At 41.7% G+C, this 19,023-nt stretch overlaps 1 protein-coding gene across 2 annotated transcripts in view; it reads right to left on the reverse strand.

Moving 5' to 3' along the window:
* Positions 1-19,023, reverse strand: part of MYO5B (myosin VB) — a 571,959-nt gene that overhangs the window by 85,122 nt on the left and 467,814 nt on the right. For both annotated transcript variants that reach the window (XM_007486667.3, XM_007486668.3), the window contains exons 21-22: positions 18,618-18,857; positions 9,314-9,553 (exon numbers count right to left, since the gene is read on the reverse strand). In XM_007486667.3, coding sequence (XP_007486729.1) covers positions 9,314-9,553; positions 18,618-18,857 — 480 coding nt within the window. The remainder of the gene's footprint in view (positions 1-9,313; positions 9,554-18,617; positions 18,858-19,023) is intronic.

Consider the following 19,023-nt stretch of genomic DNA (forward strand, 5'->3'; position numbering starts at 1 on the left):
ATATATATATCAGTCTTTTAGTAGGACCCAAGCAGGTGGCTTGGCAAAGATGATGATGGGAATAGCTCGGGAGCAGGAATACCTGGTCCATATTGTCCTTGAGGGGACAAAGTTAGGCAGATTCTTTTTAAAAACCAAAAAAAATCCATTAGACATGGCAGTATCTCAGGGGTGGAAGGTACCATATAGATACCTGGGTAGTGAATTTTTAACCAAGATGATTTATTTGCAGAGTCTCAGGCCATGTTTTCAGCTTGTGCCAATTTTTCCTGCTGTTCTGCTGGCACCCTCAGGAGGGTCTTGGGTAGTAAAACATGCACTTCAGATACAGGTTTGATTTTCAGAGGTCTTGTGACAGGTTACACTGTGAGCTGGCAAGTCTAGAATGTGTTGAGAGGTGAGTAGAGACAGAAATCCTGGGACTTAATTCATTGAAGTCTCTTAGTGCCAAGAGATATGAACTGATCAAATTGCATTTTTGCAGGTGAAAGGATCCACCTGCTATCATCTCTCCTTAAGAGCACCACTCCGTTCTATGGCACTGGAATCCAGATGTCTTTATAGGATGCTAGATTTTGACTTTGTGGGATGTCTTTTCATTTCACAGTTAGGGAAACCGAGGATAGGGCAACATAGGTGACTTTGGAAGAGTTGGAATTTTAAGTCACTCTGCCTTCAAATTCATAAATCTTTCTACTGCCCCATGTTGCCTTTACCCCATTTGAGGACTTAAAAATCAAAAGGGATTGCAGATAGAAGGTACTGTAGAAATCATCAGGACCAATCACTCCATTTTATAGATAAAAAAACTGAGGCCCAGAACTATGAAGTGACTCGCTCACACACAGGGAGTAAATAGCTGAGTTAGAATTAGAATTTAAGATTTCTGTGTCCAAGTCCAGTGATCCTCCCACTACATTACATGAGCGTCAAATCATAGACCTATAAGAAGAATTTAGAGTACAACAATCCTCCCTTTTCCAGTGTTATAGGGGAAGGAAGATTATTCCTTAGCCCAAGGAGATATAATATGCATCCTATTGGGGGCCTTTTGTTGTGGCAGCCTAATAAATCATGCAAGCTCACATCACATCAGTAGTTCTCCTAAGCAGGCAGAGACAAAATGTACCATTAAACAAGCATGCCTGATATTTATAACCTGACAATGGAGGGTGTAGATGGAGGGGGTCCATTCACCAAAGACAGATGTATGATGTAATTGGCAATGAGGTGCAAAGTCACGACTGTTCCTTACAATGAAAACTCAGAACTCGGTGTCTCTAATCTACTGGTCCTTCAGATGCTTTCTCAGCACTGTGTGGGATGCATATATTCATGTAAGGCAACAGTATAATGGAGAGAGAAAGAGCCATACAGTAATGAGGGCTGATAAGGAATTCTAAGGCTTGACTAATGGGATCAAAGGTCCCCTTTCTAACATCACCAACAAGTCTAAGTCCATTATTACCTTTCAACTTGACTCAAAACCCTTCTCCTCTAGGAACTCTCTCTGATTAAGATCACTCTTCTGCTTCCCCTCAGCAGAGAGAGACTTAATTTGTTCTGGACTTATGGGTTCTTATGGTGATGCTCATTTTTACTTGTTTTATACTATTTCTATGTCCTTACGTTCCTTATTCTCTTACCCCCAACTAGATTGGAAACTTGACAAAGAAAGGAACTTCACCCCTTTCCCCCCTAGAATTTTCTCCCTTCTCACTTCTGCTTCCTGGCTTCCCTAGTTTCCTTCAAGACCTGCTAACCTTCTGCAGAAAGCTTTCTGGATTCTCTTCAATTCTAATGCATCCACTCTCTTGATTATTTTGAATCCATCCTTTAATCAATTTATTTGTATATGGCTGTTTGCATATTACCTCCCTCATTAGATCATGAACTCTTTGAAGCACAGATTGGTTTTTGCTCCCCCCCCCTTTTTATTTTCAGCATATGTCACACAGTAGGTACTTAATAAATGTTTGACTTCTGTCTAGAACAGTGCTTTGAATTTATCAGTTATTCAGAGGCATTTAGGTAGTGTAGTAGCTATGGGCCTGGAGTCAGGAAGATGAGTTCAAATTTGGTTGTAGACATTTACTAGCTATATGACTCTGGTCAAGTAACTTCACTTCTTTCTGCCACAGTTTATTCAATTATAAAATGGGAATAATAATAGCACTTATCTCACAGGGATGTAGTGAGGATCAAATGAAAAATCTGTAAAGTGCTTTCTATGATCTGTACTTTAAAAATAATTGTTCACTTCTCCCACTCTCTCCTTAGAGAAGCTGAATGAATGAATGGTAACAGTGAACTTCCCTAGAATCACAGAGTCACAGACAGTCCCAGAGTTAGAAAAGGCTTCAGAGGCCATCTAGCCCAACTGTCTTATTTTACAGATAGGGAAATTGAGGTCCAGAGGGTAAAGTCATTGCCCAAGGCCATAAGGATCAAGATTTCAACTCAGGATTGTGGACACCAGAAACATTGCTCTTTCCACAGTTCTAAGTTCCCTATATTGCCTCTCATTTTTCAGAATCAGAAAGATGCTCCATAGTGACAGCTTGGGTGTCCAGAGACATGTATGAGACATTTTTGTATTTTGTTGAAGTTCTTATATACTTTTAGATTTAAAAAATTATATACCTCATTTCTGGACCACATTAATTGGGCAGTCTTTGTCCAAATCCCATATAGTATTATCAACTGCACTAAATAGGTATCTGACTATAAGCAATTTATCTCTGGCTTTCCAAATCTGTAAAAAGAGGTAGCTGTCCTAGGTAGCTGGCATTTATTGAGAGCTTCAAGTGTTTTATATTTTCTCTCTCTTCTGATCCTAGCAACTGCCTTGGGAAGTAGGAATTATAATTATCCTTGTTTTATAGAGGAATAAACTGAGGCAGAGGGAATTTAGGTGACTTGCCCAGGTTCACAGAGCATGTTAAATGTTTGAGGTAGAACCAGAACTTGGGTCTTCCTGACTGGGAGACCAGAGACCTATGGCACCTATCTGTCACGCAATAGCCTTCTGAGGTAGGTGCTACCAGTATTATTCTCCCCATATTTCAAAAGAGAGAAAGAAAAGTGAAGTGTATTAAGGTTACTTCTAGTCCTAAGATTTGATGGCTTTATAATTATGATATACAATAGCTTAAGTTACTCAAATGCTATGTCAACTGCTAGACATATTCATGATTAGAAGAAAGCTTAGGGGTCATCTGTTCTAATGTAAGGAATCCCATGCCAGGTGGAAATCCACTTTTTGAATACTTCTAATGACACAGACAGTTCACTACATTGCAGATACCTGTGTTATCAACTTTTTCCTTATGTTGTGCTAAAATCTGTTTGCCTATAACTGCTAACCTAATACTATCTCCTGAAACATCCCTGAAAGACATCATGTTTTCTGTTCCCTGCATTTTCTTTTCTATAAATTAAAAACCCTTAATTCCTTGAGCCATTCCTTCTAGGAGAAAATTTCTAGGTCCACAGCATCCTGATTACTATTCTTAAACATACCCCAAGTTGTCAATATTGTCAATAATATCCAGAATTTGACACAATTCTAGATTTTCATGAATATATCTGATTAATTTTTTAAAGAATCCATATTGTATCACATTTGATTAAAAATGAAGTCTTAAGAGGGCAGCTAATTGGTTCAGTGGACAGAAAAAAAGCCATGCCTGTAGACAGGAGGTCCTGGGTTCAAATCTGACCTCAGATGCTTCCTAGCTTTGTGATTCTAGATAAGTCACCTAACTCCTACTGCCTAGTCCTTATTGCTCTTCTGCATTATAACCAATACATAGTATTGATTCTAAGAAGGAAATGAAAGTGTTTTTTTTTTTAAAGCCTGAACCCTGGGATGGATTTTGGACAGGCCATGGTTAACAGGACCAAAAATGTAATAAAAATTTCTATTGTTTCCCATTGTTATTTCCTTTTCTTTGTCTCCATAGATTCTGATTCATGAATGCAGGCCACTGACATACTGGGATTTGTTTTTCTAAGCCTTACATCAAAGCAGTATTAAGGAAGATCATCTCCAAGGGTGATGCTCTTCTATGTCTGTTGAGGGGACAATCCCATTGGATCTGCTCTGTGGCTTCGGTGGCTGAAATTCCAAAATCTTATTTATCCACATATTGGCCATATTCTGGTCTCTAGTGCCCTGACCAGGTACTGTCTACTCTTTGATATGGATGGGGACAGTCAGTTTTTGTAGGCAAATTATTTCTCTTTTCCAGAGTACTTAAAGGACAAGATATGAAAGCAACAAGGAGATAGACAGGCTTGATTTTCTCCCCATAGGGTATAAAAAACAACATCCTGAGTAGGTTCTAGGATCTATTAATGAGACTGATAGGATCACAGATTTAATTTGGAAGAGATCTTATAGGGCTGCTAGTTAGATCCTTCCATTTTACAGATGAGAAAAACCAAAGCCCAGAGAAGGGATAAGATTTGCCCAGGATATACATGCTTGCCCAAGGAACAAAGCTGGGACTTGAACCCAGGTCTTCTCATGCCAAAGCCAAGGTTCTTTTTCAGCCTACCACAATGCTTCTTGAAAAACAAAACAAAATAAAATGGAATACAACCAGGATGATTCTACATTTTTTGGCCTTTCTAATTATTCATTGCAGCAGCACACCAGACCTTAATGGTCAAGAGGAGAAGAGCATGAATCAGGCTAATATAGCCCTCTCCAATTATATGGAACATGATGACTATATATAGTAGCCAAAAGTTTAATGGTCTTGATTTACACATTTTACTGCCTTGAAAATTACCTCTTACCTGGACTATACTTCCATAGTTCCTCTGCTCTCTGAAGCAAAATTAGTCTCAACCATCTACAATCTATTCTATATACAACTAGTAATCTTCCTAATTGGACATGTCTGATCACTTCAATCTCCTGCCCAAAAAACTGTCAACAGCTCCCCCTTGTCTACTAGAAAAATTCTAAGTGTCTTTGATATAGTCACCATGATTTGACTTCAATGTTCCTTTCCAGGTTCCTCTTTCACTTAAAAGAATTATCTTCATTTATGCTCAAGATAAACTTGCTGTTCCCAAACAGGACTGGTGATTTCCCACCTCCATGTTTTTGCTTAGGTTATCCTTTGTATGCTCTTTTTCTTAACTCTGCTTTTCTAATTCCTACTCATTCTTTAAGGCTGGATCATATGTCATTTTCTTGAAGCTTTCCTCATGAAACGAACTTTTTCCCCCACTCTGTCATGTATTAGAGAAGGGAGTGTGGCATAGTAGAAAGGACATTAGATTTAGGGTCAGAAGAGCTGGCTTTGAATCTTGGCTTTGCCATTTACCATCCCTCTGACCTTAGGTAAATTATTAACCAACTTGGCCTCAGTTTCCTCATCTACAGAATGAAGTGATTGGTTTAGATGACTTCTAAGGTTACTTCTAGCTCTACATCTATGATTTTATGATCATAAGAGGGGTGTGTGTATTTGTGTATGTGTGTCTTATACTTTGTTTCATTAAGTCTCTGGGGAACTGGCATATGTGATTCTGAAGGAAACCAGAGTGGGGTTTACCAGGGAAGAGGAGGAGGAAATCTGTCTATCCTCTCTCTTCAACCCTTGGGTACATTCCATCTTTACCACACTCTGGTCCTGAAATTAGTTGTGGGAGACTCCATTCCTTCTCCCTCCATTACACAGGGTTACAAACTTGAGAATATCTAGATAATTAGTAACTCATGGTTATTTTTTAACAACCAAGTAACACTATCTATGAAGACCACAAGTAGGTTCTCTTCTTTTTCCCTCCCTGCCCCAACAGCAACAAAATCAGGGATTTGCCTCTGCTAACTTAGGTTGTGGGGAACTGGCAGCCAGTAGCATGCATTCACATCAAATGCAGAACAAAGAAAGTTATTTCCTCTGGGTATCCACCCAGAAACTAGGCTACATTACTCCTGGCTACTAGATCCCAGGCAGTACTCACTCTATGAACACTGTTCCCCTAGGGCAGGTGGTCTCACTCCTGGGAAAGCACCTTTCCTCTCTCTTCCCATATATTCCTGCTCACTCTGGTGATGAATAGAATCCTCTCCTCTCCCATGGAAGCTGGGTCACAGAGCAAGCATTTCCTCCTCCTCCTCTCCCCCAGGTGGTTGCCCAAAGCCAAGAAATCAAGGGAGTGGTGGGGTTGAGGTATGGAGACGCTTTCCCATCTACTGTTTTTGGCTTCATAGGGACCTGCCTAACAAAGCTCCCTTGGGATCCAGGCTGCTGGGGTTGATCCTGGCTAATGAGCTATCTCCTCTGCCCTGGGGTGGCCCTGTGAGAGGCCAGCCTGATTCTCCCTTTCATTCCACACAAAAGAGTAACAGGGCACACAACAATCCAGCACACAGCTCTTCTTCACAGATCAAAAGGGAAAGCGCCAAGGGGTCTGTGAAGGTACTGCTCTAGAGAGAGTACAAAATAATGGACAAATTTAGTAGAAAAAAACCAGACACCCAGAAAACACTCTCTTATGGCTTGCCCAGTTGCATGGACAGGAATCTCATAGCTGGGTGGATCTGAAGTCCAGTCATCTATCCCCCCATTTTCCCCTTTCCAGGACTGAAGGGCAGATCTAGCCCTCCATTAATTAGTCATGGCAGATGGTTATCTGATTTACTTATTAAAGAGCTCCAGGCATAGAGATCTCCTGCCTCTCCTTACCCTAGCTTGTCCCAAAGTTTAACACTTGATCTTTCAGCAAACTTCCTCAAGTTAAACTGCAGCCCCTTTGGCTACCATACAAGTTGCTGGACCACATTAAGCCCAATCTGTGATTCTTACTTCACAGGATTTGAAGCTGGAAAGAACAGCAGAAGTTATCTAGTCCAATTAGCTCATTTTACAGAGAAGGAAATTGAGGTCCCAAGGAGGGGTAACTAGTAGGCAGAAGTCTCACTGCAGTCAAGTAACATAGGCAGGATTCAAACTCAGCTCTCTGACCTCCAAATCAGTGAGTGTTCCTCTTATTACATTGTGCTTGCATATTTATTAAGGATATTGATATATTAATACTAAGGATATTAATTAAATACTAAGGATAATAACAATAATAGCATGAAGCACACAGACAATAAGCATGCCTGTGTTTCAACAAGGGTCTTCTGGAACCATATTGCTTTATCCCAAAGAATATCCCAAAATGGCTTTGAGAGAGGGAATTTCATGTTCCATGGCAGGCAGGGAGAATATCAATTTGGGCTACAGGAAGGTCCTATAGTGGTCTTCCAATCATATTGGGTTGACAGCCTCTCAATAATAACAATAGTTAGCATTTATAGAGTACTTTCAGGCTTATAAAGTACTTTTGGAAATGCTTCATCTCATTTGATTTTTAGCATTATTATCCCACTTTACAGATGAGGAAATTGAGGCTGAGAGTGACTAAGGGATTTTTGTCCAAGGTCACATAGTTATTAGGTGCCTGAGGCTAGATTTGGGCTCAGGGCTTCCAGACCCTGGGACCAATATGCTATCCATTGAACCACTTAGATGGTTCCTTTAGGAAGTCTCCTGAGTACCTGTTTCTCTTTTTTCCCTCCCCTATCACTGTTCATATGGAAGCATCAAGGATGCTTGGTTAGAAATGTGGCTAGAGGTTGCTGATACTGTGCCACAGATACTGTGGGATCTTGTTGGAGATCTGCCTAGAATGGGAGCATGAAGTTATTTCTAAGCTGTATTTGAAGGCCTAGAAAAGGGGAAGAAATAGAAGAGAAAGGAGAAAGGATAGAAGGCAGTGGAAATGAGGGCAATGAAGAGAGAGGAGGCCTGAGGGCTGGATAATGGTCTTCTTTCAACCAAGGGAGTTGAAGACACTTCATAGATTATACATTTTTATGAGATAGCTTCAGTATAGAGATGTAGGTAGCCTTAGAACCCTGTTGGTTGACTTCAGGAAGAGTCTAAGGATCATCTAGTCTAGCTTAACTCTCTCATTTTACAGAGGGGGAAACAGAGGTCCGGTGAGCTTAAGTAAGGACAAAAGACACAGTTTGTGGTGAGTTAAAGACTGGATTTTCCTAGTTATTAAGACACATTTCATGCTTCACATATATAAAAAAAATCTTGTTCTTCCCATTATGAACACTCTTGAGTTCTGGAAACCACTTGTGCTACAACAGGGTGCGGCAGTTTGGGAGGTAATTGGTATGGGTCATCTCAGAGATGACAGATGGCAGCACCTGTGACCTTAGCTTTTGAAAACTCTGTCCAGGGGCTGTGTATTATGCTAGGAGTGAGGACTGGCAGGACATTAAGGGTGACTGGATGTTGGGGGTAAGGGAATCAAAGGTGGGGATACTCTATAATAGAACTGGCTCACTATAAAGATCATACTGTGAAGAGAAGAAAGTGAGGCCAGAGAAGAGGTGATAGACTGCCAGAAGAGGGACAGTAGAGGTACTGACAAGGGCATGGTGAAGATAAAAAATTGTTTTAGGAAGAATGAGGTAGAGGAAAGAATTAATCTACTTCAGCTCCAGGTGTGGGAGATACATTTCTCTGCAACTTGATGGAGAATAGAGGTGAAGAAATTAAGTGATTAAAAGGAATTAAATTAAATCTACCTCAAAGATACAGACCTCAATACTCTAATGGCTGAAAATATTTATTTTGTTATTTTTCTTTTTTTTTAAACCCATACCTTCTCTTTTAGAATAAATACCATGTATTGGTTCTAAGGCAGAAGAGTGTTAAGGGCTAGGCAATGGCGGTTAAGTGACTTGCTCAGGGTAACAAAGAAGTGTCTGAGGTCATATTTGAACCCAGGTCCTTCCTACTTCAGGCTTGGCTCTCTACTGAGTGACCTACCTGCCTCTGAAAAGTTTTAAAAAGGATTTAGGGACGAGCTAAGGAATGGCCAGGGCATGACTATTAAAGGTAAATAGGATACTAAGCTTTGAGTTTCATGTCAAGGAATCTCCTCATTAAAGACAGAACCAGGACCCACTTTCAGTTCACTTAAACAAGAAAGTGCCTACCATGTAAAGGACATGATCAGTGTAATCCTTTTGACATTGGCTCCCTAGTAGAGTCATAGTCTCACCTGCACTGAATGGTTTTATCAAGGTCTTATTTGGAAGCCAGAGAATGTAGACCAGTATGAACAACTTTGTCATCCCAAATGTCACTTATCAAGTAAGCCAGGTAATTCCCACGATCATCAGAAACAGAGGGAGAAGAGTGGAGAGAAGTGGCCTCTGTGGGGCCATGATTTCTCCACTCTCTCCCAGCAGGCAGCATTATTCTTGGGTGTCTTCTCTTACCTTGGTCAGCTCATCCTTCTCCTGGCTGTGGATGTCTTCAAGGATCTTCCTCTCTGAGTGGGCTTTCTGTAATTCTGCTCGGAGGTTCTCAATCTCCTCCTGGAGGCTCAGCCGCTGGCTGTCATCCCCACCCTGGTTCTGCTGGTACCTCACCAGCTCCTTCTTTAGCTTCTCCACCTCCATGTTGTGGGCAGAGGTCACGGTGGAGAGCTGCTCTGTCAGGCTCCTGAACTCTTTGTTCTGTGCAGAACAACAGCTCCCTTTCCTCAGTCCCTCCCCGACAAATGGGGAAAGGAGAGAGAAGGAGGGAGAAGGAAAGGGGTTACTTTGGCCAGGCATGAGCATGAAGGCTAAGAGAGGGCAGAATAACACTTCAAGGTTATGACATGCTTGGGAGATTTCTCAGGGTTTCACTAATAAAACTCTGCCTTGGAATCTGAGAAAAAAAACACAAAGGAAACAAACAAATCAATAGCAGAATCTCTAAAACAGTCAGAGATGTTTATGAGATGTCTCCTGAACTGGAATCTGGCTGAGAGATGCTGTTTTAGGATGGCAGTTAGCTGAGTCAAAAGTCAAGCTGCATCCTGCTGAGGAGATTTCCAGAAAAAAGAGGCAACACTAGACTACCTCACTCTATGGACTCTTGCTGTTCATGTTGTTCTGCTCTTTCCCAAAGGGCCCCCCTCCTAGCCTGGGAATCAGTCGCCACAATGGGCTGCAACCTAATCGCTGACTCCCAGACAAAGGACCCTTTTCAGGCATCTCTCCTTCCCCCATCTCCATCCCATTACCACAGGACCCTTCCAACAGCCCTGGTACTCATTCCTACTCCCTGCTGGTAATTCCTCCTTCTCCAAGGCCCTCTCTGGTTCTAGTTCCCTATCTCTTTACTACAAGATGCCACAGACCACTCCCCCTCATCCAGCGCATCAAATGAGAAGAGTTTTTAGGCAGCTACCACGTTCTTGGCATGCTGCTAAGTGCTGAGGTGAGGAGGAGGATACAGAAGTAACAAAGCAAAAGCTCTGTCCTGAGGTAGCTTAGAGTCTGATTATACGGATGACACACACGTACTCACACACATGCACACCCATGAGAGAATAGCGAGATTGCACTGAATTGTGCTTAAGTTGTGAAGAGCAGACTTTACTTCTCCAGACTTGAAGAATACCTGGAAAGAAGGTGCTATTTTGGCTGAGAAGCTTGTGCTTTTCATTTCAATATTAGGACTACCCTAATCCACGTGGGAAATTAAGATGATCAACACGATCATGTTATTAATAAACAAGACTAGCCCAACGACCACCTGAGAGTAAATTCAGGGGAGATCCAAAAGGAGGAACCCCAACCAGACAGCCAGCCCTGTTCTAAGGTGAAAGGGAGAGGAAATCAGGAATGGTTTGGTGCTGGCAGCTAGCGATAACACCACTGCACATATCCAAGTAAATTAAGCTTTAAAATCCATTTTTTCCCTAGTTTGGCCAGGATACAGAAATCTCACCATAATGATAACCTCCAGGCCACTACCCAATATTCCAACATGTCCTGTCTGGTCTGAATGACAGCCTTGCTCTCAGGAATACTAAGTAATAATCGTTAAAAAATCCCATTATGTTGGAATTTACTTTACAAAGTAATCACTTGCAACTTGTTCCAATCTTAACCGGGGCCTTTTCTTTTCTCTTCTTTTCTTAACTCTTACATTCTGTCTGGGAATTGATAGAAGTATCAGTTCTAAGGCACAGGAGCACAAAGGGCTAGGCAATTGGGATTAAGTGACTTGTTCAGGGTCACACAGTTAAGAAGTATCTGAGGCCAGATTTGAACCCAAGACCACCACCCTTCCCCACAATTACAGGTCCAGTTTTCTATTCTCTGAAACACCTAGCTGCCCCTAACCAAGACCATTTCTGCAGGAGACTTTTGGAAAAGAAGTACAAATGGTGACTGAAGTAGAACAATAGAAAAAGTCAAAGTTAATAGGTGGGCTTACTATAGCAGAGAGTGATTAATTAGGGCAACATGAGAAAAATGGGGATCAGGGTTGGGCACAGAGAAGAGGGACAGTTTAAGACTGTTCACTGTTCAGTGTGAGCATTTATACCTCAGAAATCAGCAAAGGTTACAAATTAGGGCTTGACTTATTGTGAATTGTCTAGACCCAAGAGGAGGTGTGGCTAGGTGACACTGAAGTCAGGAAGATTCATCTTCTTGAGTGCAAATCTAGCCTTAGAAATGTCCTAGCTGTGTGACCCTGAGCAAGTCACTTATCTCTGTTTGCCTTAGTCTTTTCACCTATAAAATGGGCTGGAGAAGGAAACGGTAAATCACTCCAGTATCTGCTTCTACTCCTGTCATCTCCTAGCATTTATATGATGCCTGTGCCAGGCACTGTATGAAACATGTCACAATTATTGTCTCATTTGATCATCAGAACCACCCTGGGAGGTAGGTTGCAATCATCACCCCCATTTTACAGATGAGGAAACTGAGGCAAACAGAGCTTAAGTGACTTTTCAAGGATCACTCGGCTATTTAGTGTCTGGGGCTCAGTTTGGACTCATCCTCCTGATTTCAGGACCAACACCCTATCCACTGTACCACTGACCTGCTAAATAAACTTGACATAGCCTCTGATGGAGAGCCTCTGGTGAAGGGGAACCCACTAATGACACCTGACATTTTTATAGAGCTTTGAGTTTTGCAAAAGCACTTCTCATACATGATTTCAAGCAGCTCTCAGATTGTTCTTCTCTATTAGGGAATTTTTTCCTTACATCAAACTAAATTTATCTCTCTGAAAATTCCACTTATTTTTCCTGGTTCCACTCTCTGAACAAATCTAATCATCATCCCACATGACAGTTTTTCCAGTCCTTTTAGATAGTTCTCACATGCCCAGACCTTTTCTTCTCCATGCTGAACATCCCTGACTCCTTCAGCTGATCCTCAGGTGAACTGTGTGGGTAAAAGGGGGAGGCTGAACAAGGAAGTCTCCCAGGCAATGAGATGATCCCAGAGAAGGGGGACATGCCCATTCCAACCATGTAAAGAAACTCCTAGGATTAAAGGCTTGAGAGAAGCTCAGAGGCTATCTGATCCAGTCCTCTCTCTCACTCTCTCACTCTCTCACTCTCTCATTCTCTCACTCTCTCACTCTCTCACACTCTCACTCTCTCACACTCTCACTCTCTCATTCTCTCACTCTCTCTCTCTTTTACAAATGAGGAAACTGATCCCCAGGGAATTTAAATTACTCTCCCGAGGTCATACAAGTAACAAGCACACGAGGCAAAATTTGAACCCAGGCCAGTTGGATGTGCCTCCCTCAAATGTTTGAGAGTTTGAGGATTAGACTTTATGGAGACAGAAAAGGATTTTACTAAGTGATTTTTGGAGAAAGGATCCCTCATCACAACGCGCTCCCGTAGCTAGATGCATTCAGACAATTCAGATTTGATTGCCTGTCTAGAAGCCCCAAAGTGAGTTTGGCCAAATCCAAAGCCCAGAAAGGACTATGTAAGACTCTGTGGAAGAATTCAGAAGCATTGCCCTGCTGGTAACCTTGAATTCAGTTTCTGTCAAGAGGAACTACGATAGTTTTATGGGCTTTCTTTATCTATTTGTGGCTTCCAGTGAGTGTTTTGAACATTTTATATATTTTTTCATGGGACAAAATAAAAGAAATCCTTTACTCATATATGTTTATTACCTTGAATGCTGATACAGGAACTACGGGCATCTTTTCCCCATATTTATGGAAATATAAACAAAAGTTCTTTCTATTTGGAAATTTCATAATAATTTTAGATGTGAACAAAAAGTGCCAAGAGAAAATGAGTCTTTAAGTCTGAGATCAAAATAGCTTTCTGTAAATAGAGAGTCTCCGGGGTACCTTTGTCACAGGTTACAAATGGACTAGAAGTGACCGAATCTTTGAAATGGCTGACTTTGAATGCCTTCTGGCTTATCAATATCCTCCTGAAGTGTGCGGTCCAGAGCTGATGGCCTGACCAGGGCAGAACACAGGCAGCTAATGCCTGCGTATCTAGGAAACGTGCCTCTCAGGACAGCCCTCAACTGCTGCTTGTCTTCATCCTTCCCTTCCACTGACCTTCTAGGATGCAAAGAACCAACTGAGAGGAAAACTGCATCCTCGGCACTGGTGTTCTCGAGCTCTCCTCGCTAGTCTGGCGCTCAGACAGAATCTCTGACACCTCCTCAGGGTGAGGAACTCAGTTGCTCTGATGGGAGTCTATGGCTGTTTGAGGTGCCTTCTCCACAGCTATCATTTCTGCTCCCTGGGCTGGAAACAACTGGTCAGAGGCACTGAGATGCTTATCATCAGTGACAAAGAGGGCAGTTAGGTGGTACAGTGGATAGAGAGCAGGATCCAGAGTCAGGAAGTCTTCAGTTCAAATCTTACCTCAGATATGACCCTGGGCAAATCACTTAACCATGTTTGCCTCAGTTTCCTCATCTGTAAAGTGATTCTAATCCCAATTCTACCAAAGACTTGTATGATTTTGGATAAATCACAACCTTTCGGCATCTCCATTTTCTCTTCCATAAAAGTGGGGACAATAATATTATTTCTGCCCCCTTTCCTCTCAGAGATACTGTGAGGCTCATAAGACAGTGTAAACGTATACAGCACTTTAAGGCATTAAACTTAAATAATAAACTCTATGGAAACTAACATCCAGGAGTTTTTAATTTAACTTTAACAAAGGGTTACAAAGCATTGTATACACATGGGCTCATTTGAGCCTCATGGCCAGCCAATGAAGGAGATGTTATTAAAACAGACAAAAATCTTTTTGACAAACCATTCTGCAGGCAGAAGGGATTACTCTCAAACAGGCAGTCAACAGGTGATTCTGAATATTTACATTATGTACCCTGGGGATAAATAAACTAGAAAAGTGGGGAGAAGATGAGAGTCTTGTGAATTTCCCACTCAAAATTTAGATTGGAGAAAGTGCTTACCCCTAAAAAAAACACCTCTGAAATTTGAGTGTTTCCACAAGACACACCTTGTCCTTACTCCTTCTCCTGTTACATATAGTTATGGGAAGTATTCTCAGTTCTAGGATATCCGAATGCAGTCTTAGGTGACATTTCCTCAATTCCTTCTGGAGATTTTGCATTGACTGTGTGGCCTTCAATTTGAGGCACCATCCACCCCAACTCACACTCATTGCCTTTCTCATGTGAACTCCGCCTCCCTGTCTTGCCCACTATGAAGAACAAACACATAGAAATTCTTTATCATTGCTACTCCTAAGGGCATTCATATTACTGCTTTAAGGCTTGCAAAATAATTTACATATATTTCCTCATTTGATCCTTACCCCAAACCTATGAACTAGATGCTATTATCTTTATTTTACAGTTGGGGCAACTGAGGATGGAGGAGGTTATGTGACTTATCTAGGGTCATACATGTAATAAGTACTTGAAAGTGAATTTGAACTCAGGTCTCCTGATTCCAAGTCCAGTGCTGTTACCCAGTTGCCTAATAGATTGGAAATTCCTATCTGCCTTCATTGTTAGCATTACTTCATTCATTCAATCAACTAAGATAACTAAGTGTAAAGCATTATGTTATATTTATTTTTAAACCTTTACCTTCCATCTTGGAATCAATACTGTGTATTGGTTCCAAGACAGAAGAGTGGCAAAGGCTAGGCAATGGGGGTCAAGTGACTTGCCCAGTCACCCAGCTAGGAAGTGTCTGAGGCCAAATTGGAACCCAGGACCTCTCATCTCTGGGCCTGGCTCTCAATCCACTGAGCCACCAAATGTTGGCGATTCTATGAAAAAAATAGGTACTGCCCTCAAAGTGTTTACATTCTATTGGGTGAGACATAAATCAATACATACAATAGACACATATGGAATAGATTAGGTGGAAGAAAGGCATTATGGTCTCCAGGATCAAATACAGACTCTCTTGTTTGGAGTTCAAAGTCCTTCATAACCTAGTCAACTTCTCTCTTTCTGGTCTTCTTGTACCTTACTTTCCTACATGTACTTCAAAAATGTTTTTATATTTATTTTAATAACAAATTTATACATAAGTTTTCCAAATTTATATGACTCATGTTGTCTCCCTCCTTTCTTCCCTCCCCACTTCTGGACTTGACAAGCAATTCAACTTGGGTTGTACATGTACTCTTTTTAAAAAAATCCTTACCTTCTGTCTTGGAAAAGGTACCAGTTTCAAGGCAGAAGAGCAGGAAGGGCTAGGCAATGGGGGTTAAGGGACTTGCCCAGCATCACAAAGCTGGGAAGTATCTGAGGGCAAATTTGAACCCTGGACCTCCCATCTCCAGGCCTGGCTCTCTAACTACTAAGCCACCCAGCTGCCCCTATTTAACCCACAATCCAATCACACTGACCACCTTGTTCATCAATGAGAATATTCTATGACTTTCTTTCTCTCCAGGCTTGCTCTCCCTCCTCACTTCTGCGTCCTGGCTTCCCTGACTTCTTTCAAGTTCCAGCTAAAATCCATCTTCTACAGGAATCCTTTCCTCTTCATTCAAATGCCTTCCCGTTTAAATTTCCTCTCTATTCAGGAGAGAGCTTGTTTGTGGATATTTGTTTGCTTGTCTCCATCATTAGATGGTGAGATTCTTGAGGAGATGAACTGTCTCTTGCTTCTTTTTGTAACCCAAGTGCTTCACCCAGTGCCTACCACGTAACTATCCCTAATAAATGGTTCACTGAATTTTGGGGGTCCCAGAAAGAATTGTTGCATTCAAATGTTTGCTCTATTCTTCCTGATGAAAAGAAATACCTCACCTTCTATGTGGCTGCAAAATGAGTTTCTGCTTGGGATTACAGAAAGAAAAGTATTGCATTCAGTACCAAAAGGTTGGCATCTGCCTGCAAAGTGGACTTTAATCAAGGCAGACTAACCTCTCTCTAGCCATGAGCCTGGTTATGCTACTACAACATTTATGTTGTCAAATAGACCATGCTCGTCACCTATATTAACATGCCAGTCGCACCACTGTAAAAGGACAAGAAGCCCCAAGCCAGAGGTTGGCTTTGTACAAAGCCAAGGAAGTCCTGGGTCTTAGTTACCTCCTCACCCAAGGTCCAGAAGCAAGACATATTATTTTGACATATGGAGAGCCTTGACAATTGGGCTTCTGGAGCCTCACAGTGAGCCTACAGAATGAATACTTGAAGAGCAGCATGGGGAAAGGCTTGGACAAGCAAGTGCTTTGTCACCAATATCCTCTCCTTCGAGTTGCTATCTCTGGGCATGTGATGCTTTCCAGATGTGCCAGGCAGGAAGCTTGAAGCAAAACACACACACACTCTCTCTCTCTCTCTCTCTTTTTTTTTTTTTTTACAAATTAAAGTCTTTAAAAACAGGGCTTTTAAAAAGTGGCTCTCTTTGGTTTTTCAAGCACATGGACTGAAAATGCCTGGTTTATTTTTAACCTCTCAAAGACAATCTGAGAACCAGAAGGACACAAGCAATGCAAATGAGGAGATGTACACACAGTTAGTTGGCTTTTAAAAGCCAGACCTGTAGAGCCCTCAGTATCCGTGGCCACTGGTAGATTGAAGCCATGGAGCCCAAATGGTCCCCCAAATTCACTTTGCTGGCAGGTGAAGAGCCAACATCTGTATCACTCAGCTAGCTTTGCTAGTCAACTTGTTACATGGTTCCAGGAAAGCCTTATCATTCACACTTGGGCCTCTCTACTGGGGTGGGGGTCTCAGAGAGCTTGACTTTGTAAAATCTCTTCCTTCTTTTCCTTTCCAGACTAGGATATCCCCTCTCCTCTTATTGTCTAGCTGTGCATAGGTGCCATATTCCCATAGTCCCCACTAACTCCATAGTAGCCTCCTCCCATTTTTCTCTACTATGGAAGGTGCCATAAAAAGGGACTGGTTAGAATGTAACATTTGTAATAGGTCCAGAGAGAACACAGTCTTAACCATAGCACTCTGCTGCCACTTGGGCATCTATGAGAAATCAGGGCAGTTTGTCCACAAAAGAATTGGAATATCAGCTCCCTTGAGCCACCTGGGTATTAGAAAGCTCAATAAATACCTAGAACTGGAGAAGATTAGTTGTGATCCTCATGAATGTTTCTCAATTCCAATTCCCTACCCTCTAAGAATCACTTTCCTTTGTTTATGACTCTCTCTGTCCTTTTCCTCAACTTTTGAATATCCTAGAGTCCCTCAAAAGCTCTGGCAGGAATACAATGTTGTTGCCACCTTAGTCTTCAATTTCTTCTTACATTAACAAATTAAGTTTAAGTCTAACTCCCAGCTTTGTGACAATTACATAGAAAAAGACACAAGAATTCATGTTTAATGATGAAAAACCCAACATCACCCTCAGTTTATATTCTTCCACTAGGCTAGTTCAATTACAATTTAATTTAGCAAACATTTACTGATGCTTGTTATAAGCATCAGTAAATATAAGACACTGGGCTAGATGCGTATAATTTTCTTCACTGGGAGAAAGAGATTTCTTACTGATGCTAACAACCTGCATTTAGATTGTAAACTCCGAGAAAGAAAGGGCTTTTCCTGGGCAAATGTTTCTGTACTAAGCCTAAGAGCATCACAGTCATTTCATACCTTGTAAAGAGGAAGACTGGGATTCATGCTATAGTAGGACAAAAGAAATTAGAAGAATACACACACACACACACACACAGAGTGAATAGTGTCTCTTTGAGTAGACTAAGCTACATGAGAGTAAGGACTGGGTCATCTGCTTCTTTGTAATTATCTCAGGACCTTCCACATTTAAGTTCATTTGACTGGTTGCTTGAGGAAGGATAAATGAAAGGCTTTAAGAGTAGAACTGAGATAAAATCTTTAGATTCTTAGATTTATTTCTTCTTGAAGTTACCCAGTGCCCTGAGGCTAATAATTTTTCCTTGTTTTCCATCACCTAGAGCACGATGTCTGACCTGTAGTCACTCAGTCAGGACACAAGCATTTACTATACACTTATTGTACTGCCAAGAATTGGGTTAAGAACTGAAAGCACACAAATCAAAGGTCACATACACAATGGAGCCCAGTGTCCCCCCAAACTTACTTTGCTGGCAGAGTGAATAGCTTACATCTGTATCCCCCAGCTAGCTTTGCGAGTCAACTGCCCTCAACATACCCTACAATAAGGAGCAAATCTTAAACTCTCACCCTTTCCGACATAGCTTTTATTGAAGAGCCATTCTTCTTCTCCCATACCCTTCAATATATCCATTGCCCTAGAGGGTCTGCTGCTGCTGTCCAGGGCAAGACTGACCTGATCATCGATCTTCCTCTGTAGCTGAACCACCTTGTTCTCCATGCCCACATTGAGCCGCTTCAGGTGCTCAGCAGAGCGGGCTTCGATCTTGAGAGCCTTCAACTCTCTCCTAGCCTTCAGGCGCCTGAAAGCACACTGGATGACGATGGCTGCGCTCCGAAACTGAAGAAATCTCCTCCTGGCCATCCAACCCCGGGCATGTTTCTGGATCCTGGTGGCCTTGTGTTCCAAAAGGATCTGGAGAGAAACAAACAAATCCTCAGATCTGGAGCTGCCTCTACCTCCCCTTACCCTTGCTGAGATGTCAAGATAAAAAGAAAGGCGATGGATGGGAAAGGAGTAAAATTTCTGAGATTAAAGTCATTTCAGGGTCTGGATCTCAGCTAGTTTGGAGATCTTTAAA

Source organism: Monodelphis domestica, chromosome 3 (assembly GCF_027887165.1).
Source record: "Monodelphis domestica isolate mMonDom1 chromosome 3, mMonDom1.pri, whole genome shotgun sequence".
NCBI lineage: Eukaryota > Metazoa > Chordata > Mammalia > Didelphimorphia > Didelphidae > Monodelphis > Monodelphis domestica.